The sequence below is a fragment of the Condylura cristata genome, unplaced genomic scaffold, assembly GCF_000260355.1.
Source record: "Condylura cristata isolate star-nosed mole 26May11 unplaced genomic scaffold, ConCri1.0 scaffold00008, whole genome shotgun sequence".
Taxonomy (NCBI): Eukaryota; Metazoa; Chordata; class Mammalia; order Eulipotyphla; family Talpidae; genus Condylura; species Condylura cristata.
Window position 1 is genome coordinate 21,559,006 of NW_004567109.1, and position 23,185 is coordinate 21,582,190.

Genomic DNA, 23,185 nt, shown 5'->3' on the forward strand with positions numbered 1-23,185 from the left:
TTGTATTTCTGTGCTTCTGCATATGCTGTTCCCATGATCTGAATAGCATTCTTATACTTCCCCAACAAGCAAATTTGTAGCGTCACTTAGACCCAGTTCAGATGGCAGCCCCTTTGTGGAACATTTGCCAACTCTTCTCATTCTCTTCAACCTCCCCATTGCCAGCTGGTTTTTCTCTTCTTTGTGTCCCCATGGGATTTTATAACCCTACTCTAGTATAGGATCAGGGATTACAGTGTTTAATGTGACAGACTCTTAACAATTAAACTACAAGCTGTTCAAAGATAAAAATAGATAAGCATCTTTCACATAGTGGTAGGTATGTGCATTTACTATCAGTTGAGTTGCATGATGACTACATTAAAGAGGAGGAGAAAATAAGACTAGAAAGAATATGCCCTACTGCCCCTTTGGTGAGATTTTAACAAACTATACTTAATTAAAGCTCTCCATTGCAAGATTGATTTTAAAAGAGGCTTCACAGAAAATGTTAATTGCTAATTTGGAAAAGGGGAGGTAAAAAATTGGAAAGTTTGTAGAGTTGATTAACTAGACAACTTACTGGAAATGCATGGAGAAATGAGATGTGTGTGTACGTTCCGTCCTAGTGGCTGCTTTTCTTTGTGTAATCAATAAGTGGGTTCTGGGAAGACTTGCAGTGTTTTTCCAAAATGTCCCATTGCCACCCTTGACATAGAGTTAAGGAGTTCTGTTGGCTTTGGAAGGGAAAGTTAATGGTGCATATTAATTATACCAAATCTCAAGTAGTAGCTGCTCCTTCAATAATGTGATGATGCAAATTCCCAGGTGAGCTTATTGGATTTGGTGAGTCACATTTCAGACCACTTATAGAATCAATCATTTGACACCTAGTCCCAGTAGAGATTTTGCTGATTTTAGCTAATCTGCCGTTGCACTTTTCTCTTCATTGCATCTCTGAAACTCAGAATTGATTTTTATTTCTAGAATTGCATCCATCATTGGGCATGGGTTTAAATACCATAGTATCAAAATAAAACAAAAGTCTTACATTTCACATAACTGAGGCATGCTCGTCAAAAGCTTCTTTCCTAAATTCTGTCTGCAGTAAAAGTATGTGCTAGTGCTGCTCCGAAGAGGCAGCTGATTAATTCTGATTCACCCTCAGCCATTTTCCATGTTCTTCTATTCCTACCCCTACCTTAAGTCAAATTTTGGAGGCAAGACCTTTGCTGCTGTGATAGGAAAGGAGCCTCCTTTCTTTATTTCTGCTGTCAGAAGTAGACAGTGTCCATTGACTGAAGACAGCTGCCAGTCTTGGTGGTCAGGTGCTATTGGCACTTGCCCTCATAACACCTGAACAGAAGAATTGGCAATTTAGAGAAACCCCACAGAGGCAAAAGTCTTATTTTAACTTGCATTAGCAAGATTGGTAAACTTTCTTGTGGGGGGAAGACACCCACAAGGTACCTTTGTATTGTCCTGGCAGAGAATCTGATATTGTTTCTGGGCTACTTTTCATGGGGACACTATTGCAAGCTGTGAAAGTTTACCTACAACCCTTTAATATTTGAAGTTATGCATTAGTGAAGAAAAATTTTGTTTTGGAAATTGTGTTTTCTTCATTTCATCTGTACCTCCTCTCCAGCCGTATTTCTAAAAGGGGGAACTAACCCGTTGGTGTATTTCCTGCTACCTATTGTGTTTTGTTGGTCTTCCCCACCATGAATGTACTTCTTGTTGCTCATTTCAGAAAGATTTCCGAGTACAGGAGCTCCCACTGGCTCGTATTAAGAAGATTATGAAATTGGATGAAGACGTAAAGGTGAATTCACATTCATTTTTATTCACATTAAAACTAAGGCAATGGATAGGCTATTGCTCATTCTCTAGACTAGCTCAAAGTTTGGCTAAACAAAAATGGAAATAGTTATGCCTGTTTTATTTGGGTGTTGTCCAATATGGTTAACATAGGCTGAAATGGAACAGTTTTAATTATTATATGGCACATCTTCGAAAATTTGAGATACCCTGTTTTCTAGATGCTGAGTTTTTGGTTTTGAATTAACTGATTCTTTTCAACATGTATTATAAACACATGTCATCAAATCAATAGGTGCCTTATTGCATCTTCTAATTAGTTGATCTGAACTCTAAGAAAGGTTTAATAATGATGCTCTAACTTTTGACTTGTGAGTTGTTTATACCTGAATTATGCTTGGGAGAGGATTTACTTGGGGGTGACCACGTCTGTATTTCTAGGCCTCCACCTGTGGTTATGACTCACAGAAAGAACAACTGTTTTTCCTTAACATTCATAGTTGATTGTCTCTCATACGTGCATAGAAAGCTAACAGTTCATAGCAGTCTTCCTATTGTTAGTTCACTTCCTCCTTATAGAACCTCTGCAAGGTTTGATAGAATAAGAAAAATTATTAGTCCCATTTTATAGATAGGGAAATAGACACAAGTTAAGTGACTTACCATCCCAGCCCTCATCTTCTGTTCCTGACTCACAGTTCTTCCCAAAGCTCTGTCCTGCAGAGACCACCTCACCAAGGGTTCAGAACCTTGTTTTACCAAGAGCTTGAACTTTGCAGTAGACCCGGCAAGGCAGTTACTTGAGCATTTACTATGTACCAGGCTCTGTGCTAGGTGCTTTTACACATGTATATTGTCTCTTTTGATTCCCTCAACACTGGAAAGTTACCTTCTTTCTCAGTATGTGATAGATAAAGCCCCAAAAGATAGGAAAGCTGGGATTTTAACTAAATTCACTTACTTTCAAACTTAATATCTTGCCCACCTTGTCTCTGTAGAGTAGCACCTAAACTGCCTCTTGCTCAGTTCTTTGGGCACGTCACTTCATTGCTCCTAAACCCGTTTCTTTGAATGGTTAATACAAGGTTAAGGAGATCCATGGTAGGTGCTAGATTAGTAAGTATTCTTTTCCCCTCTTCCCTCCTCTACCTGTTAGTTACTTTGTCCCTACTTACGGATCTGTTTTACCTGGGAATCTCTTAAGGCTACCACCTTTCCAGCCCTTGCCCCATAGTCCCATGGTAGGACATGAGGCAAGAGCAGACTGACTGGTTTGAACTACTTGCTGGTGATTGACAGGGAGGGCCTACATCTGTTGCAGATGATCAGTGCAGAAGCCCCTGTGCTCTTTGCCAAGGCAGCCCAGATTTTTATCACAGAGTTGACTCTTCGAGCCTGGATCCACACAGAGGACAACAAGCGACGCACTCTACAGGTAATGTTGTAGACTTACGTGGGAAATTGGGCAAGCAAGTGCCTTTGACTGCTTCTCATGTGTGGCTTTGGACCAAAGGTTTTTCATTTCAAATTGTTTCATAATTGTCTATTGGGAAGCAGATATACTTACAGCCGTGATAGTATTTCCCCAAGAAGTTTAATTTCTAACTCTGTCATGGTTTTCACAGCTCAGTGACTGAACCTCACTTAGTAAGCCCTCACTATAAACCGAGGATAAACCTATCTATGTATGTAAACAACTTTCGGTAGGAAGCCTTGAGAGATGCCAGGAAAGAAGAGTCATAGGAAAACCAGTCTCACTAACATCATTAGCCACCCTACTCTGTCTGCTGTCCTGGGGACCTTTTCCTCTTTCCCCCCTCCTTTTTTTTTTTTACTTTGATTCAGCAGATCAGCATACCTATTACATGAAGATCCTGTGGTCATTGACTTTCTAAAGGGCCTCTCTTCAAAAGCCAGACCCGTGCTCTCTGGGAAAGATTGAGCAGATGTAAGAGGAAAGGTGTGTCGGGTACAAGGCCATGACAGTATCTGAAAGTCTTCTGACTTGTTTCCTTTTACCCCTAAGAATAAAAATGCATGTGCTTATTTACTCTTCTACAGATATTCATTGAATACTTAATAACTTGCCAAACACTGTTCTAGATTTGGGGGATTAATAATCAAAATAGACCAAAGTCCCCATCCTTGGGAAACCTACATTCTAATTCAGCTACACATTGAGAAGTGACTTTCTGTTCCCTTAAGTGTCCATGCATCTACAGAGATCCAGTTAAAACTTCCTTCAAGATCAGTTTAGATTAAAAAATAAAGTGGGCAAAATACTTCGACAGGAACTTCAAATAAGACACACAGATAACAAGCAAGCATATAAAAAGGCGCACAACATCATTTATCATCTGGAAAATACAAATTAAAAGCATACTCATGGCCCTCCCTGGTGGCGCAGCGGGTTAAAGCACAGCACTGAGAATCTAAAGCCATTTCCGCATGAGTTCGATCCCCACCTGCCCCGGAGGTGACCACATGGCGAGGCAGACCTCTCCTGACTCGCCCGCTGCTCCCCTCAGCAGTGTACTTTGTCCATCTGCCTTTTCTGCTCCCCACTCTGTCTCTGGCGAAGCCTCTCGCCGCCCCTGAGCCTCTGGCCTGTACCCCAGTTCTGTATGCACAAGTAAATAAATCTTTAAAAAAAAAAAAAGCATACTCACTGTAGTAGGGAATGGTAAAATAAAATGGACAGCACCACTGCCAGTGAGGAGCTGGCGTGACTGGAGCTTGTATTGCTGGTCAGAATGGAAAGTCCAGTATCTTGGAAGACTGTTTGACACTTTCTAATACAGGTTCTGGGACTGAGGTCTTCACCCCAAGGTGTGAACTTGTGTAGAAGGATGCTGACAATCTTATTTATAATAGCCAAAAACTGGAAATCCATCAAAATGGGTAGATATAAGCAAATTAATATATTCATAAAATAGATTACTGCTCAGCAGTAAAAAACAGATGATTGATCCATACAACATGGACGAATCTCAGAAATACTGTGTTAAACAAAAGAAGGCAGAGGGACAATTTGTAACCCTTCATCACAGATGTGGTGATAGATCAGGGTTGTGGTTGCCTCAGATTTGGGAGCAGCTGACTGACTGGAAAGGGATGAAAGGAAACTTTATTTTCTTATCTAGGTGGTAGCTACCTGGGTGCTAATGTTTATTAAACATTAAGCCTTGTTTTACATTTCTGCATTTTACTGTATATGAGTAATTTAGTAAAATGTTAGCATTGGAAAGGGCAAAATAAAAATGTTAAAAATAGCAATTTAAATATAGCTGTGTTTCCAAAACACTGTAGAAGACTTGAATGTATGTTTGGAGGTGATTATTTCTTTTTCTTTTTTTACCCCCTCATTCCATCTACAGTTAGCCGTTTAGATAACTTGAGTAGGTGACATCATCAAGAATGTGATACTATATCGTACTAATCTTAAAAGAGTCTTGGCACCCTTAAGATGTGCCCTGCTTCGGTTGGGAGGGTTTATTATCTAGCTGGTGGTTGGCAAGAAGGGTGGACTAGAGTTTTGCATTTCAGTGGCTTGAGGCCATCAGACAAGTGAAGGAAAAAGCAGAAAATTTCCATCCCCTCCTGTTTTGTCTGATGAGTCACCTTCTCTTAAAAGGTGATGTGTAGAGGTTGCTAAGGATTTCTGTTAGTATGTTGACTTTTCCCCAACATTTGGTGAAAAATTTCACACATAAGCAACATTTACAGTGAACACCTACAGGCTCACAAGACAGAGCCTACTATTAACATTTTACTTGTTTTTTTCCATATCTGTCCCTCTGTCAAGTAAGCTATTTTTAAATGTGTCTCAAAGTTTATTCCCCTTAAATACTTCAGTATGCATTTTGTTCACTAGAGTTCGCTATTCCTCTTTCTTTTCTTTTGCTTTAAGATTTTCATATAGCAAAGTACACAAATCTTAAGTATACATAATGTTTTGGTTTTTAATAAGAAGTCTTTTAAAAAATTATAAAGCAGATTTATTTACAATAGGAAAGACATGGAATCAACCCAAATACCCAGAAGTAGATGGCTGGATTAAAAAGATTTGGCACATACACACAGTGGAATATTACTCAGCAATCAAAAAGATAACCACATGCCTTTTGCAGCAACATGGGTGGAGCTGGAGTGGATCATGCTTAGTGAAATAAGCCAGAAAGAAAAGGAAAAATCCTGGATGGTTTCACTCATAGCAGGAGTGTAAAGGACCGGGGGGAAATCATAATAATAATAATAATAATAATAATGAACAACTATATACTAGAGATATTTTACAAGGGTGGAGTAGGGAATGGGATCAAAAATGGGGGGGGGGCCCTCCCTGGTGGCGCAGCGGGTTAAAGCGCAGCACTGAGAATCTGAAGCCACTTCCGCATGAGTTCGATTCCCGCCTGCCGCCTGCCCCGGAGGAGACCACATGGCGAGCCAGACCTCTCCTGGCCCGCCCGCTGCTTCCCTCAGCAGTGTACTTCTTCAATCTGCCTGTTCTGCTCCCCACTCTGTCTCTGGTGAAGCCTCTCACCGCCCCTGAGCCTCTGGCCTGTACCCCAGTTCTGTATGAATAAATAAATAAATCTTTAAAAAAAAAAAAAAATGGGGGGTGGTGGCGCAAAATGCACTGGATTTCGGTGGTGGGAAGTCCACTGGGATTACAACTGAGATGAGAAAAGGCACAAAATGACGTAAAAATAAACTATTATATATTTTTAAAAATTATAAAGCAGGGAAATACCATTCTTAGAAAGAAGCCAGCAGAAGGCAGACTTTCGTTTCAGTATCATTAGTCAGCAGAGTCCTATGTTTTCTACCCATGTCTGCCCTTATGTAGTCCGGTCACTTCACATTTACAATATTCACATCACATTTAAAAAGATTACAATCATAAATGTAATAGTATGCTTTCAAATTCCGATAAAAATTGTAGTCTTGTGGAAACTAATGTACATAGACCTAATGACTAGGAAATGTTTCCAAAAGTCAATGATTTAGGATTTCAGCCAAGAGATTCCAAATAAAGTATACTACTTTTGAACAAAAATACAAAATATTTATAACCTTAAGAAGGTTATAAGATTGTACAATAGCCTAGCTTTCCTGACCACAGAACGACCCAAAACCTGCCAGCTGCAATTGCTAAATTTGTGCATTTAGCAGGAGGACAGTAACTTAACAACTGTGGGCCAGCCTTGAAGCAGGTAGTAGCAGTTGGAGGCTTCATCTCCAGTTTGTAGAGCATGAGCCATGCATCCTTATTTGTGGGTGTCTGCCCATCACGTCTGATCATTTCATTCTGACTTTTTTTCAGCTATGGACTTGGCCACGGATATTCAGTTTGGCTTAGAAGTCGTACTCTTATCTTACTTGTAATTTGGAAGGTATAAAGCCAGGTGAACTCATTTCTCCCCAGTCTAAATTTTCACTATGCTTTTCTTTGTTCCAGAGGAATGATATCGCCATGGCAATTACAAAATTTGATCAGTTTGACTTTCTCATCGATATTGTTCCAAGAGATGAACTGAAACCTCCAAAGCGTCAGGTGAGCTGAGAAGATTTTGCTGCTGCTGACTGAAGAGCACCTTGCACACCGGTGTCAAATACGCTCCTTTTCCTCTCTCAGCACAGTCATTTGCTATTCCCTTTGCTTCTCCTTCTCTAGATCAGATCCATCTTTAACATCTTCTGTTGCTCATTTATGGATACTTTTAACTCACTGCCTCTGATGTGGTATGTTAATGAAAATTAAAAACTTCAGTTATGAATAGTAAAGTGAAGCGCATTTCAAGATACCTTAGGATGTTGGTTGGAATCCTTAATCTGGCCTGGGGGTGTATTCCCAGGGAGTTGGAGAGTGTAGATCTTCACGAAGTGGCTTCTCTGAGTGCCCAGTGGTGTTTGGAGTGGGCTTTGGTCTTTCCTTATTCTAATTTCTCTATATAGTGGTTCTCTATATAGGGTGTCGGTTACACATTAAATCACCTGTTAGGGTTTAAAAAATACTGTTGCCCAGGCTCCATTCCACTACCCGAATCAGTCTGTGAGGGAGAGGCCCAGGCATCAGTACTTTTTAAAGTTCCCCAGCTGCTTTCCAGGTGCATCTAAATTTGAGAACCACCACTTCAGCTGTTTTCTAAGCTATCATGAGAAAGAATGTGACTATCCGCCTTTCCCTCTCTTTTGCCTGCCCCTCTCCACACTGACTGTTTTCAGCACCTTGGGTGCAAACAGCTCTGAACTGGAATTGTAGTGGACCCTTGTCCTATGGAGCGTGTTGTTTTAGGAGACTTCATGACTCACTAGGAGTAGTAGAAACACCTGGAGAGTAGTGACCATCTGGCAGGAACAAATCTGTACCTTGTTCTGCTTGCTTTCTATTGCTAATACAACTACGATTTTAATCAATTATTTCATAGCATATTATCCTTAGAATTATTCAGTGACAACCTTTCTCCCATGCTGTCTTCTATGAATAACCAGTCAGAGATATAGAAGTGGGCACCCTAAAGGACATTTGTGATCCTGACCCTGCTGGGGGCCTTACACTAGCAAACCCTCTGCCACCTCCTCAGTGGAGCAGATGCCTCCCTGCGTCTCCGTTCTTTCTGGGCAGTCTTTGCTACTGTAAACATCCTTGACTGGAAGCTGTAAGGTGTTTAGAGGAGCTTTCAGTCGGATGTTTACAGCGGCAGGCTGCCACGGTCGTCCCTGGCTGTGCATTACCTTTGAGACATTGCAGGGTGTGCCCACGGGCTCAGTTCCTCCTCTTGGGGTGCTTTCCTCCTCCCTGAGAAGTCACTACAAGAACTCAGACCTCTTCTCTTCCTTCAAAACAAATGAAGCCATCTGTACTTCTTGTTGGAATTTGTTTCAGAAGCTCCTTTTAAAAACCAAGTGGTGAGCTTTGTGACAAAATCAGGCCTTGCTCAACACTTGTGCTAACTCCTGCTTGTTCTCTGTGGGAGGCCTATGAAACCAGCGGGCTGGGAGGAATGGTTGTTTCCTATCCCTCTCTCCAAAGTCCTCAGTGCTTGACTCTCTCAGGGTGTCAACTCCTTGTTCTATCCTACCCTGAGTGTTATGATCCATCTTTTAAAGCGTGTCTAGCTAAAATAGCTCCTTGCTGCCTGGATTCAGTTCTTTGTGGGTGTTCAAGCCATTGATCGGCATCCTATTCAGGACAGCTGCTGCCTGGCCATTGAAAGGTTGAGATTGCTAAAAGCTGGCCTGAAACTCTAAGATAGCACTTTTAATCCTCTGTAGACATGAAGTTTTCCCAAGCTCCAAATTGCCTGGCACCTCCTTAAGTCTTTTAAAAGCGCCTACTCTCCAAAACTCACCCTTCTGAAGGAGGCAGCAATTCACTCTTGCTACTGAAGCAAATGCACTTTTTTCCAGTCTGGGGCTGGCTGCACACTACTGTAGTGGTGGCCCTGGGAGGTGCTGCTGCTCTTCGCTAGTGGTGGCTGTTAGTCTCCACTTCTGAGGCTACTACAAGGCAAGTTCCCTAGTCGGGGAGGTCACTACCAAAACGGGGCAAGTGCCCCAGTCTGGGTTGGGCCAGTCACTGGGAGATCGTCTTAGCTTTTTGGATGATGTTCCACTGCTGGGGAAAGGAAGGAGCAAGAAATACTGAATTGTGGATCTAAGGCCCTTGACCTCTCAGAGATGCTTGGGAATTTCTCTTGTTCTTCAGGGAAGCAAGTAAAGACTACTGCAAAGCAGAAGGTAGCTGAGGCCTGACTTTTACCCCCACTAAAGCTATGAGTTGAAAGTTCCTGCCCATTGAAATGTCATTTTTCTCTTCACCCATTTCTTTAAACCAAACATAATCATTCCCTTGCTAACTTGATCTCCATTGGCAGAATGAGTCTTTGTAATATAGAAGGACCTTAGAGATGATTCCTTCCATTCCAGTGATTGCTAACAGTCATGCTTGTCCTAAAAACAACCACCTAGGTACCTTTACTTGATACATAGTGTCCTGGGCTCTGCCTAGGTGATACACAATTCAAGAGGGGTAGTAGCCATGAGAGGAAGACTTCGCTGCACTCATAGGTTTTGGCAATGGGTGTTTTAGTTTCTGAGAGGAGTATTTAAAAGGTTTGCTTTTTGTTTGGTAACAACATACTCACTCGCACATCAGCCACAGTCAGGAATCACTGGAGACAGATACTTCAGGCCTGGGAACTAGCCAGTGTCTCCCTGCTGTCTGACTTTCACACATTGGTTCTGGGGTCTTGGTCCTCCTTATCCTTTCATCACCCAAAAGCTTTTTCAAGTTAGCTCTGAACTGTATTGTTTGATTTTTCTTTCTTTAATGAATTGGGAAGGGAGATCTCAGTAGAAAATAAAATACATTGAACTTATTTTGAGAGCTTTGACAAGAGCTGTCTCTGTGTTCTGTTTTCTTGGCTAAGGAGGATATCAGAATTTTATGTCTGCTATAGCCAAGAGCTAGTTGATAGGCTGACCTTTATAATGGGGAGAAGTTAGAGCTGAAATGGAGATGACATTGTCACTATTATTAAATTGTTCTGGAAACTGAGACCTAGATGATATAGACAGACTACCCTTTCTTAGCATAAGGGTTAAAACTATTTAGATCGGTAGCAAGAGCAGGGTTAGAAACTCAGAATGTTACAAGAGTCTGCCCAGGCTGAATGGTTGGCGATCGGGGAAACCTGTCACACAAGAGATCAAAGTTTCTCAAAGACTGTATGATCAGCTCATTTTAGCATCCTGGTCCCCATTCACCAGGTAAGCAAAAGAATAGCAAGCTCTGTTCTGTGGGGGAAAATAGCTTCTCCCTACACTGCGACCTCAGAATCTTAAAAGTATCGAAGAGAATTTAGGAACTCTTTTCTATTTGTAACAGCTACTGGGCTGAAGAAACTTGTCATTGCTACCAACTTGAGTTACAAAAAAAGAGTACTGTCTTAACTCCACTTGTCTGTCTGGCTCTATAAACCCATTCACCATTCAGTAAGCACTCATTGAGTGTCTTCAAGGGAGTGGATAGTAGAGGTGTTGGGGAGCAAGAAAGAGCTAGGCTTGCCCTTCACAGGGTTTGCATTCTAGCAGGGAAAACAATGAGTTTAATAAGCAAGTACAAAAAGTGTAATGAGGAAAGAACTATGGAAGTACAGATCAAGGCAGCTCATCTAGAGAGGGGATGGAGTCAGTATGAACTCTGTAAATGTCACTTTGGGGAGCTGAACGCAGTCCACAGAGTGCAAAGAGTATCTTTTCCTCTTTCCTTGAACTTGGCAAACCTAACCCAGAACAAGGGCATAAACTTAGCTGATATTTTTGTTTAGTCAGCCCAAGTGGTTGTATGTTCTTGTTGTTTTTGTTGTCCCAGGCAGGGGTAACCTGTGTCACTGGGCCCTCTGGAGCAGACGCCGACCTCTGCGTCAGGGGTCAGGGACTGACCAGCTCTGGACCCTCAGGCTGTAACCATGCTGTAGTGTGTGTAAACATCCTACACTCTCAGCTGTGAGCTCAAGGTGGCTGGGAGAGGGTTGTTTACTCCTTCTGCCATGGAAAACATCAGCTGAAGAAGGAACAGTCTCTTCACCCTGCAGATTGGACAGAATGTTACTTCCCTAGTCAGCCAAGGCAGCACCCCAGCGGAGAACTGTCCCTCAGGCCCTCTGGGTTGCACTTCTGTGGCTAAGTACAATCAGAACCAGAGGTGACGCTGGGTAGGGGTGGCTCTCAGTGACCTCAGAACCCTTAGTGTGTTGTGAAAAGCTGGGCACTTGCCCACCAGTGCTCTAGACCCTGACATTTGAATTTGAAATTCCAATCCTGGAAAAACCCTATTTCCCTTTCCCTGGCTTCCCTGGCTTTGTTCCCTCTGAGGTGGTGGGAACAAAATAAGATGAGTGCTTTATCCCAGTCTGTCCGGGAGATTGGGAGCCGCCCTGTGAGCGTGAAATTTGGGTAGCATCTTCCCAGCGCTCACAATTAGCACTGTTCTCAGATCGCAGGCTTTGACAGCATTTACTGACAAGCACTGCTGGTGCGTGGTTTTTAGTTATGGTAATTATTTGCCCATTTGCAACTCATCACGCAATGGGTGATTACTCTGTACTTCAGGAAATTGGCTGTATATTTTGTGAAGCCTATGGAATCTGTTATTTTTAGTTTGATTTAGCACAACTGGTCTCTTCGAATTCTACTTTCCCTTGGCTTCAAATGTGGAGAGCTCAGCATTCAGCAGGCAACTGCACCCAGCCAGTTTGGGGGAAGAATGGAAATTCACTGTGGTGGCTGCTGAGTCGGGTCTTTTCTTCTTACCTGCCTCTCCTTCTACCCCACAGGAGGAGGTGCGCCAGTCTGTGACTCCTGCTGAGCCTGTCCAGTACTACTTCACGCTGGCTCAGCAGCCCACCGCCGTCCAAGTCCAGGGGCAGCAGCAAGGCCAGCAGACCACCAGCTCCACAACCACCATCCAGCCAGGCCAGATCATCATCGCACAGCCACAGCAAGGCCAGGTTTGTGAGCTGTGGTGGGCGCCGTGGCCATGCCTGCCCAGCAAGACAGCACCTCTTCTGTCTAGATGGGAAAGCAGGATGAGGGCAGAGAGGCAAGTTAGGTACTGGGCTTGCAGTCTGGAAACCTGGCCTTTCCCCCTAAGGTGGCACGTCACTAATCTCACAGGGCCCTGCTTTCCTCATGGGTCAGGGTCAAATGAGGAAAGTGCTGCAGTGGACAAGATCCCTATGAGTTTAAAAATTTTAGAAGGAAGATATCTCAGTAATGGTCCCATGAACAGAGGCAGCATCTGTTGGAAGCCATTTAAGTGGACTCCATGTCTCTCTGTGTGCTTAAACTGGAATTGGAAATTGTACCTGTACTGGGGAGATGGCATCATTGTCTTCCTGCACACCTCCTCCACTTCTTCCTGACATTTCTCTGTTCCATCATATTTGAATCAGGTAACTTCACAATAGTAATCAGAAGATTCTTTCACTCCCCATGAGAGCGGTAACATTCGCATTTGTCAGGGATCATAAGAGATTGCAGAGACCTCCATTCTCCGATTTCCCAGTTTCAGTTCTAATCATTAATTTAGTCATCAAACTTTGAGCATCCTCTGTAGATGAAGTCCTGAGCTGTACTGGGACATGGCATGAATGAAACAGTCCCTACTGTTAAGCATTCACAGTCAGGACTACAAGTACTTCAAGATTATACTACTGCATAAGAAGTATAAGTATTCTTTGGATTGCGTAGAGGGGCTTATGAGAATACCTCAAAAGGAGTACCTAACAAAGATGTGAGGGAGGTGGTGAGAGAGAATGTCAGAGAAGTTTCCCTGAAGGGAATGATGGGAGTCTTAAGAGGGGATGGTAGATATTAATCAGATAAAGAGGGCTTTCCCAGTAGAGCACACAGGGTAAACAAAGGCTTAGAGGTGAGAAACAGCACAGAGAGTAGTGGGCAGGTGTAGTTAACATAGGGGAATATAGTCTAAAAAGATAGAAATTGGTCACATCATAGGTAACCTGTATATTCTGGTAAAGAGCAGAATTTGATTAGAAGGAAAAAATGGGGATGGATGTAGATTTAAGTATTAATTATGATTTTAGGGTTTATTTCCTGTTCATTCTTTTTATCCATGTGACAGAAATTTATTGAGTGCTGGCTTTTGACCATACACTGTGCTAGGCAGGAAGGGTTCAAAGATGAGCCAATCTCTGCTTCAAGGTGTTCTCTCACTGTGATGCCTGCAGGCCTGTCTCTGGCTAATGCTTGTGCCTCAGCAGTGGTGAGAGCTTCACCTGCTGGAGGTCTTACCCCTCTGCAGAGTGAACTAAGAGTCTGTCAAGGAATGGTGCTGATTGGCTGATAGTCCTAAGAAGCGTGTGACTGTTGTGTCCTGCGAGCTGGGCACTCCATACATGACTTGACAGCTGCCACGCTAACACAAGCCTTCATTTTCCTGAAGTGATCTGGAAATACCTTGGAAATCCTCTTGGGAAAATTGAGTTGATACAGTACAGTGATGAGTTGACAGAATGCATTTTCTTTTTTAGTCAGCGAAAATTTCATCTATCCTCTGCTATCCGAGACTGCTCAGCTTAGAACTGATAAGGCTGTGTAAGGATGGTGAAGTTGGTTTCTCCCGGCATCTGCCAGCAATTATTTCACTGTTTAGATGGCCTTGTGCTGTGTCACGCTTCTCTGGACCAGTCAGTAGTAAAGGCTATTTCAAGTTGAGTGCAAGTATCCTTTGCAGGACAGACTACATATTACTGTTGGAAGGAGAGCATTTCTTGGTAAAGTGTATCTTTTGTTTACTTTCATAAAGTTGGAAATTTATTCCTAGACATCTTCCCAAAAAGGGCAAGTTGAAAATTGTGGTGTAAGAACAGGAGATATTTCTTGTCCTAGCCCAGTGCTTAATATTTTTGCAGAGCCCTTGTCATCTTTCTTCCCTATGCTCCTCCAGTTTATAGTAATTTCTTCTTACCTAGCAATTTCTTGAATCTCATCTGTCGTTCCAGAGAATATACCCTCCCCTTGTGCCTTTGCCTCTGAGCCATCTGAATGTAAGCTCATCAGGCTAGAGCATCAGCTGAAGCCCATGGCTCATTGAGAGGCCCAAAATTCTTATTGAGGTGATTATTTAATTTAGATGGGGAAAGAGCATATCCCAGTTGGAGTGGGATGCCACCCTCCTTGCACTCCACCAGTCACCCCTAACACCAGAGGAGTGAGATATGCTGGACTGAACTGCTTCGGGTGACCTGTTATACCTAGGGCTGAAGTTTTACGATTTGAAGAAATAACTGGCCCTTTGACAGTTCAAATCATTCAAAGGAGTGGGTTTCATGAGACTATAATCCACTAAGTATGTGAGAAACAGAATCCTCCAAGCCAACTGCATTAGATAGAAATGGCTTACATCTGAGATGTCTGTTTCTAGAATGTTAAATTTTTTGCTATCTTAAATTCTGTAATGTGGGGGTGGTCTCAGTTAAGATCCATATCTTTGTGTCCAGTATCTCCTGCATGTCTGCCTTTCCCATGGGCCAGCTGTGTTAGGGTCTTGAGCAGCCATCTGGCTGGTGTGGGCTGGAGTGGCGGCGCTGCTTGAATGGGGAGGAAGCCATGTGCACTTTGCTCTCTCCCTAGTGCCTTGCGTGTCTAAGAAGGTGCCCGGCATCCTGAATGCAGTCGTCATACTGACGCACTTTCCATTTAGTTTACCCTCCAAAGTCACCTGCTCCAGGCTTGACTTTGGCCATTTCTCAAGTGAATGGCCATAGTTGCCTTTAATTCTTTTGTACTGTATGAATATAATTAAAGGGGCTATGAAAGATTACATTTCAAACAGATGTTTGGGACCTAGATGAGTTTTCTGCACTTTGAGTCTAAAAATTCAGATGACTTTTCCTCCTTTTATTTTGGAGAGTAACTTGAGCAGTACCACAGGACTCTGAAGATTGCTCTTAGTGTTGAGATGAGTTAAGACATTCCTAGAGGGGCTGCTCCTACCTAACTGCTCATTAACCCCTAGGGAAGTCTACGGGCTCTGAGCCAGAGCTCGGTCAGTTTCTCATGACTTACAACTTTTCCTTCCAGACCACACCTGTGACCATGCAGGTTGGAGAAGGTCAGCAGGTACAGATTGTCCAGGCCCAGCCACAAGGTCAAGCCCAGCAGGCCCAGAGTGGGACTGGACAGACCATGCAGGTGATGCAGCAGATCATCACGAACACGGGAGAGATCCAGCAGATCCCGGTAAGCCCTCCCTGCCTCGACGTCCTCGTCCTCATGACACTGTACTCACTTTAAAACAGGAAGTACTTAAAGGGTGGGCTCTCTCGCTCCCTCACACGCTCTTCAGTCTGTCTTCCTGTTACCCAGCCCACAATTTACTTCATTGTTTACTCACTCACTTGCTTTTCTTTCATCCAGGTTCAGGAGTTCAGGTTCATCATTTGGGGTAACTCTTCTCTGTTTCCCCTCATTCCACCCACACAAGAGAAATTGTAACCACTATTTCACCGCAAGGCCTAAAGGCCCTCTGAGGCGCTCCTGTCTTTTGATTAGCAGTGAATAAGAGGGAGGTGTGTATGGAAGGCCATAAATACACTTGTTGCATATTCATGAGTCAGTTCCCAGTGGAGCTTGCAGCAAAGTGTATTTTTGGCTTTCATTTAAGTTCTCCATTCCTTCACTGTGGACTGCTGCTTCCTGTGTGCCTTGAGGGATTTCGTTTCTTAGATTTGTTGGTTTTTTTACTTGTACTTGTTCTTCTGGGGAAAAAAAATCATTTCTTAACACTTGCCATCTATACATTGGTCATTTTGTCACCAAAAAATGTAGAAGCAAGTGACAGGGTGCAACAGTCCTTCTGTTTCTTGCTTCTTGCCCTTCCTATTATAAATGAAGTGTAGGCAGATATAGAAACTCACTTGAACTTGGTTAACCACTTCCTCTTTGCAAAAAAAAAAAGTATTCTCAACTCTGCTTTTGGAACTGTTCCAATTTAGTGAACAAAGTAACAAAGGCCCAGTGGAAAGTGGATCATGCATCGCTCTGTGTTGGTCTGTCTATCTAGTGTCTCCCACCACAAATCAGTTCCAGGTGCCTTGCCTTACTGTTCTGGCTGTCAACCCCAAGTCCTCTGTCTTGAATGATTTTCATTTTTGCATGTGAAGGCATCAAAACATGCTCATTTAAGCCAGAGAAGGATTCCTACTTTGTATTTTCAACTCAGTGTTTTTAACCCTCTGGTATATTGAACTTTAGCACAGAAGATTTATTGCAGAATTCACTGGGCTTAGATATCTCCTGCAGGAGTTCCCATTTCTGCAAGAGAGTAGTGATGACCTTCAGGAAGGAAATTTTGCTTCTCTGTTGAAGCCCAAGGGTAGGCTTACTTGTTCTTTAATGTGAGGATTCTGAGACCTACTCTTGTGGAGGGCTGGGGCCGGAACATCGCCACATGTTTAAACCAAAGCCTGAAAGGAGAGCTTCTTGCCTCTACAACTTTTCAGTCACATTTGAGTTTATGCAAAGAACTCCCCCCTGGGAAATGTGGAAAAACAATCCCTGTGCCCAGCAGGAACCTTCCTCACTCCTGCAGCAAGGTGGTCCTCTGTCCTGTTACTGGACGGAGTCCTCATGACTTCTAGGACCAGCCTGGGACCAGTAGCAGATGAGCTTTCCTTAGCCTCTACCCAGTTGCCTTCACCCCCACCAGCAACTTGACATTGTTCCCTGGAGGCCACATTGTGGGATTCAGTAGGGAGTTTTGGCTTGGCGTTATGGCTTCCCGGCAATTCCTCTTGACATATTCTCAGGGGAAAATGACTGCAGATTACAATATTTTACTCTTGTTTTCTCTGAAGCAGATATTCTTAACAGGCTTGGATTTTTGTCCATCTTACCTTTAGCAGGCAATTCTGAAATCATCTACCAAGAATTTAGTCCTTTCTTGGTGGTTAAATTGTCTTTGAGGCTGGACGTTTCAGAAAAACAGTTTGATTTAACATTGCATGCAGGAGTGCAGCTTCATCCTGTCGGCATTTTCCTCATGGAAGTAAAGTTCCCTGCAGTGAAGCTGGCTCTCAAAGGCAAGGGGAAGATTGGCTTCAGGACAGTGTCATGACTTACCTGTCAGCCTTCAGAAGCTCACCCTTGCAACGCATAGACTGAATCTGCTTGTCCTTCTGGAGTCGCTTTCACCCCCAAATTCCAAGTGACGATGTCCGTAGTCCAGCTCTGCTGACTGTTCTCTCTGTCGAGCCCTAGTTCCTCTCACATTGTCACCGCCTTAGTCCACTCATCTCCCCATGCGCAAAGCACTAACACTTTCATGGTACACTAGAGCGTTAAGAGCCTGAGTTAAGGCTTTTAGCACACAATTAAATGCAGCACGTGGTATGATTGTATTATCTGAGGCTCAATCGTAAGCATGAGGGACTCTTAAGGGCATTTTTGTAGCTTTGGTTTCCCATGATGGGGTTTTCTGTAAAAGGTTTATTGATTCAGCTTCCCTTGGGAGGTGTTTGGCCAGAAGCTAGTGCTGAACACCAAGGATACTGAGAATGTCTCAGACCTCCATTGGTGTGGACTCTGAGGTAGAGCAAGACAGTAAAGAGGCCAGTCTTGTCTTCTAAGATGTGCAGCAGGGGAGTGGCCAGTGCTCGGACTCAGGCTCTGGTGCAGTGACTGCTGGATGCTTTGGGGTCCTGGTGGATGCTGGACCTCCGCTCAGTATGAGCTCAGCTCTTCTGGGAACTGGCATGTGGCAATGGGCTCGGGGTCACTTAGGTACGAGCGTTCCAAGCATACCAGACAGTCTTTGGGATAAAATCCCAAGGTAAACAGCAGGCACTAAGGGTCACTGAGCGCTGAGGGCGCACCCATGCTCCTTTCACACATGTCACATGACCCTCTGGGAATTCCTTCCAAAAACCCTTCTTTTGTGTTGTGTGGCTTATGGGGGTGGGGATGTGATGATTTTATTTTGAACTCTGTTAAAAGGAAACTGTGCAGGGTATACTAACTGGGACGGCTGTGGGGAGGTGGTGTGGGTTGGGGGGATGATCACCATCTCTGGTCGTGGAGTTTGCCGGTTTGAGGCTGCACTCAGTCTCCTGTGGTCTGTTGCTCTCTGCCTTACCCTAGGTGCAGCTGAACGCTGGCCAGCTGCAGTATATTCGCTTAGCCCAGCCTGTATCAGGCACCCAAGTTGTGCAGGGACAGATCCAGACGCTTGCCACCAATGCTCAACAGGTATGTGCCCCGGAGATGTAGGGCTTGAGTTGGGGGCTAGCTGGGCTGATTAAGGGCTGGAGAGGAGTGCTCAGCACACAGCTCTGACCACCTGGCATTTGGCAAGAGCCCTTTCCACACCCGCACATCTGTTCCACACCCCAAGGGACCAATGGAAGTAATTGGAGGATTGGATTCAATGTCTCTTACCATCATATTCTCAAGGGAAAAAGGAACACAAGGTAGAAGTCTCAAGGATACTTGAGGGTGGCCTGATGTGCTGTGCGCAAGTCTAATTGGAGGAAGCGTTTTGACAGACTGCCTCATTGTTAGACTCAGTGTTTCCCTCTTTAAACCTAAATAGCTATTGTGTTCTGGCACCTCCTGTGACCTCTGGTAAGCTTGCTTACTCCCACCTCCCTCTACATCCCTAGCAAGAAAGCACCCCCCCCCCCAATCTCTTGTATTTTGAGATATTGAAGGCTATGAGCCGCATGTGCAAAGGGGCTTCCTCCTGGACTTGGGGACTGGGGCCATGGGCATCATTTTACAGGAGTGGGGGTGCTGATCAAGGGGAGGCATTGTAATGGATTCTTTTGCCTCAGACCCAAAAAAAGCAGCAATCATTTAAGAGCTGGACCTATCTGGCCCAGTTGCATTTCTAGTGATGTATCTATTGACAGTGGTGACAGAGCTGAGTTTGTAGAGCAGGTCTCTAAAGATCTCATTTGGGAAAATAGGAGGAATGAGCCAAAAAGCAAGTCTTGTGTTCAGAATAGTCACTTGACTCCTTAAAGGGCCATTTCAAACCCATTCTTTTTCTGGCATAAGGACTTGGGCGTTTCTCTAACTTCCTTAGAGTTCAGTGACGCAGAATTGGATCTGAAGACTGGCCATACCCTTGGATGTCACTGGTCACATCCCCTTGGGCACCCCTGTATTTAAAAAAGGAAAAAAATTTTTGTAAGCGTCTAATCTGGCATCCAGAAAGTTTTTATGGCATGGACGTGAGAGAAAAAATGTTCTTGGTTCTCTAGAACCACGTTTGGGACTAGAAACTGTGGGACACCTGACTGGCCATGTCCTCTGTGTGCCTTCTCCTGGAACTATCACAGCTAACCTGCAAGGAAGGACCATTCAGAAAGTGGGAGAGTTGAGTATCCAGAGAGGAAAGGGAGAAGCAGACCGCTGGTACCTGAGGGCTCTCTGAGTTTGATTGTCAAAATACAGGAAAAATACGTATGTGCAACATATGAAAATTTGGCATTTAGTAGGTGCTCATTCAGTAGTGTTTGTTGATCGAGTGTTGGATAAACATATATAAAAGGACTTAAAAGGCAAATGAAGCTTTCTTCTCAGCCAGTGTATATAACACTTGCTGGCCACAGCAATTTTTAAGAAATTCTTACTTATAAGAAATATTTTCCATTGTCTGCATTACTCATTTATTTTGCAGCCATTTCTTGAGTACTTACTCTGTACTGGGAGGGATAAAGACAAAACTCCCCTCCTGCCCTCAAGCAACTTAAGGACTGGTGAGAGGAGAAACAGGAATAAGGATAAGAAACCCTCCTGTAGCCCTTTCATACCTGTTTGCTCCTCAAAGTCTCATGGGTGGGCCTGGCAGGCTGTTTTGGGCTGTCGTGACAGCATTTCAAGAGGATGGCCCTCACCTTGCAGGACCAGGAACTGAGATAGTTCCAGGAGGAGGCACACAGAGGACATGGTTAGTCAGGTGTTTCCAGAGCACCACGTGCACAAGCACGCTCTGGACTTCTCTCTAGCCCCCAGGATGCCCAGCAGCCAGCATCACACATGCTGTTCCACATGGCAGTCAGTTCTAAAGTCCTGCAGAAGAGTGGAAGTCTGTGATAAATGTTTGCTTTGTTCATTTCCCTTGTCCCTGCCCTGCCCCCCTCTGCCCCTGCCTTGGCCCAGAGAGGGCTGCATGTGGCCACTCTCGGAAAAAGTACTTCATAGGTTTGCCATGTGGGCTGCCAGGGCCCAGGCTTCCTGCTCGCCAGGTGTTTCCTATTTCCACTCAGATAACCTGGGTGATACGGCTTGGTTTGGAGCCCACCTTCCAAGAATGAGAGAGACCATTTGCCACTTTGCTAATGTTTTGCGATCTTTTTTCAGTGGCTGAAAGACATTCTCTTAGGGTTTCTGCTTAAACTTTATAAAAGTTAAGCCCTGTCTTGCCAGCATCTTGGAGCTAGGGGTTTTGTTTGTCTTGAATCTGAAGCCACAGAAAGACCTTACAGAGGGTGGAGAGTAAGAATAGGTAAAAGAGAGAATTATGAGGGTTCTGTATTCTGTGCCCCGGAGCCTCCGGCATGGTGCTAACTTTGCGGAGCCATCGGTGCTGGGGTGGGAGGGGCCCTTGCCTTCCTCTTACTCTGAGTGTCTGCCCTGTGCCGGCTTCATTTTGGCACTCTGTTTGCCACATTTGATCGACACCACCCTCTCCTGGGTGGTGGACTGGTGACCAGACCTTGCAGCTGACACACCTCCCCTGCCTCTTGATTTCCACAGATCACACAGACTGAGGTCCAGCAAGGACAGCAGCAGTTCAGCCAGTTCACAGATGGACAGGTAGGCCCAACCTGGACAGGGGCCCTGGGTGAGGCGTAAGCGGACAGTTGTTACAAGTAGCGCCTTTAAATCAGGGTGCCGGTCCTTTAGATTTTTATACTGGTGAGAGCTCTAGATAATCTCACCTCAAGTCTGTTTTTCAGAGGGGTAAATGGCACTCTAGAGATGGGCAGTAGCTTGGCCCTGCTCACTCAGCTGCTCACTGCACTGGGACCAGAACGCTTGGTTCCCTCTCTACCACTGCTTTTTCTCTAAGTCAGGCTGCTGTCCAGTAGCGTGGATTAGGAGAAAGGCAGCAAACGTGACTGCTTACGCTTGTTCAGTGCCTGGCGTTCAGTACTACTGCGCCCGCAAGAGGAAGGCCTCTTCCCTTTCCTGCCCCCTCTCCCACACACTGCAGTCTCAGACCCTGAGATGGCATGGCCAAGTTTGTGTGTCTGTTGCCCAGAGAAAGAGGAATTGGCCTCTTCTTCCTCTGGCTTCTGCCAGCTGTAGGCGCTAGGTTCACATGCCAGGGCTCCTGTGGCAGATGGTATTGGTTTTTGGTTTCTTTTGAAGACACCTGAGAAACCAAGCGTCCAGTGGACCCTAACCTCCCATAGTGGCTAAGTGAGCATCTCTCCACCCTTCAGGGGTCTTGGCTCATAGTAAGTCTTTGATCCTAAGTGTCCTCCTTAGCAAGGCCCAGGTAGGAAATGCAGGATCCCGGTAACCTCAGTCTGAGCCAGGTGCTCAGAAGAAAGGAGAGGAGATTATCATACTGCCCCTGCCAGTGAGAGCACCCCAAGATGGGGACATGCTGACTGCCAAGCTGCTGGTATAGTAGTTCGAATTGCTAGTGTTTGTCACAGAGAAGCTGCATGCAGCAAGCTTGAGGCTCTGAGCTAATGGGAGAGGCAGAGTCCAGAGAAGTGAAAGCCACTCCCTGCACCTCTTCCCCACCCAGCACACACCCCATACAGGCTGGTACCTCCTGCGTCTGCTGCTCCGACCCCAGCAGGGATCCTCCTCCCTCTGACACCTTGCAATGGGCGGTGGTTGAGGTATCTGGGGCCATCAGCCAGCTTGAGGCCCGAAGGGCGCCATGTGCCCCTCTCCCAGGCGTGACCTCACTTTCTCCTCTCCACCCCTCACAGCAGCTCTACCAGATCCAGCAAGTGACCATGCCTGCCGGCCAGGACCTCGCCCAGCCCATGTTCATCCAGTCAGCCAACCAGCCCTCCGATGGGCAGGCCTCCCAGGTGACCGCCGACTGAGGCCTGAGCTGGCAAGGTCAAGGACACCCAACACAGTTTTTGCCATATAGCCCCTGGGCAAGGGGCACAGCCTCCCTCCCCAGAGGACCGGGTGGACCTCAGCGCCTCCTGCGGGCTAGGACACTGGTGCACTGCGCCCCCGTCTGGGGCCGAGATTCTCCAACAGAAAGATGCAATATTTTTTATTTCCTTTTTCCACTTTTTCTCCAAGGAATCAATATTTCAATATGTGAGCTGTGTGTCCAATTCTATGAAATGAAAATATTAAATAACATATTTATGGCATTTTCTTGAAGAGTGTTGTTGAAGAAATACTTTCTTTTGTTTTCCTTGTTTAGTTCCTACTGGCATTTCTTTTTAGGAGCAGATCTGTTCAGGGTGTATGTTATCTCCTGAGTCTTGGGGCAGGTGGGTGCCCGAGGATTGGCCTCCTTGCCCTGCCCTCAGATTAAATTAGGTGAGTGTGTGTCGCCTCTTTCTCACCCGTGGTCCTCTTCCTGTGCCCCGTTGCCCCGGGGCTTTGTGTACTTGCATCCAGGATCCAGCGGTCGTGGAAACATTCCCGATTTAGGAGATGAACTCATTTGCCAAGGAGAGTAAGTGGTTTCATTCCCAAACCTTCTCTCCTAGGGGCCTGAGGAGACTAGAACTTTGTGCGTTGGCTTCCCTCCCCCCGTTTTTTATTTCATTTTTAAAATGCATTAAAAATTGTGCTAGTCTCCTTTGCTGCATGGACTTCAAACTGCATGAAATGCAATAAATTTCATTTTAGATAA

The 23,185-nt window shown here is 44.8% G+C and overlaps 1 protein-coding gene across 6 annotated transcripts in view; it reads left to right on the plus strand.

Moving 5' to 3' along the window:
* NFYC (nuclear transcription factor Y, gamma) overlaps positions 1-23,185 on the plus strand; it is a 57,367-nt gene extending 34,182 nt beyond the window's left edge. For 5 of the 6 annotated variants that reach the window (XM_012722635.1, XM_012722636.1, XM_012722633.1 and 2 more), the window contains exons 3-10: positions 1,733-1,804; positions 3,122-3,235; positions 7,262-7,357; positions 12,144-12,317; positions 15,415-15,573; positions 18,472-18,579; positions 21,094-21,153; positions 22,290-23,168. In XM_012722635.1, coding sequence (XP_012578089.1) covers positions 1,733-1,804; positions 3,122-3,235; positions 7,262-7,357; positions 12,144-12,317; positions 15,415-15,573; positions 18,472-18,579; positions 21,094-21,153; positions 22,290-22,409 — 903 coding nt within the window. In that variant the 3' untranslated portion in view covers positions 22,410-23,168. Of the gene's footprint in view, positions 1-1,732; positions 1,805-3,121; positions 3,236-7,261; positions 7,358-12,143; positions 12,318-15,414; positions 15,574-18,471; positions 18,580-21,093; positions 21,154-22,289 lie in introns of all 6 variants that reach the window. The other variant, XM_004678852.1, reaches the window with a different exon arrangement.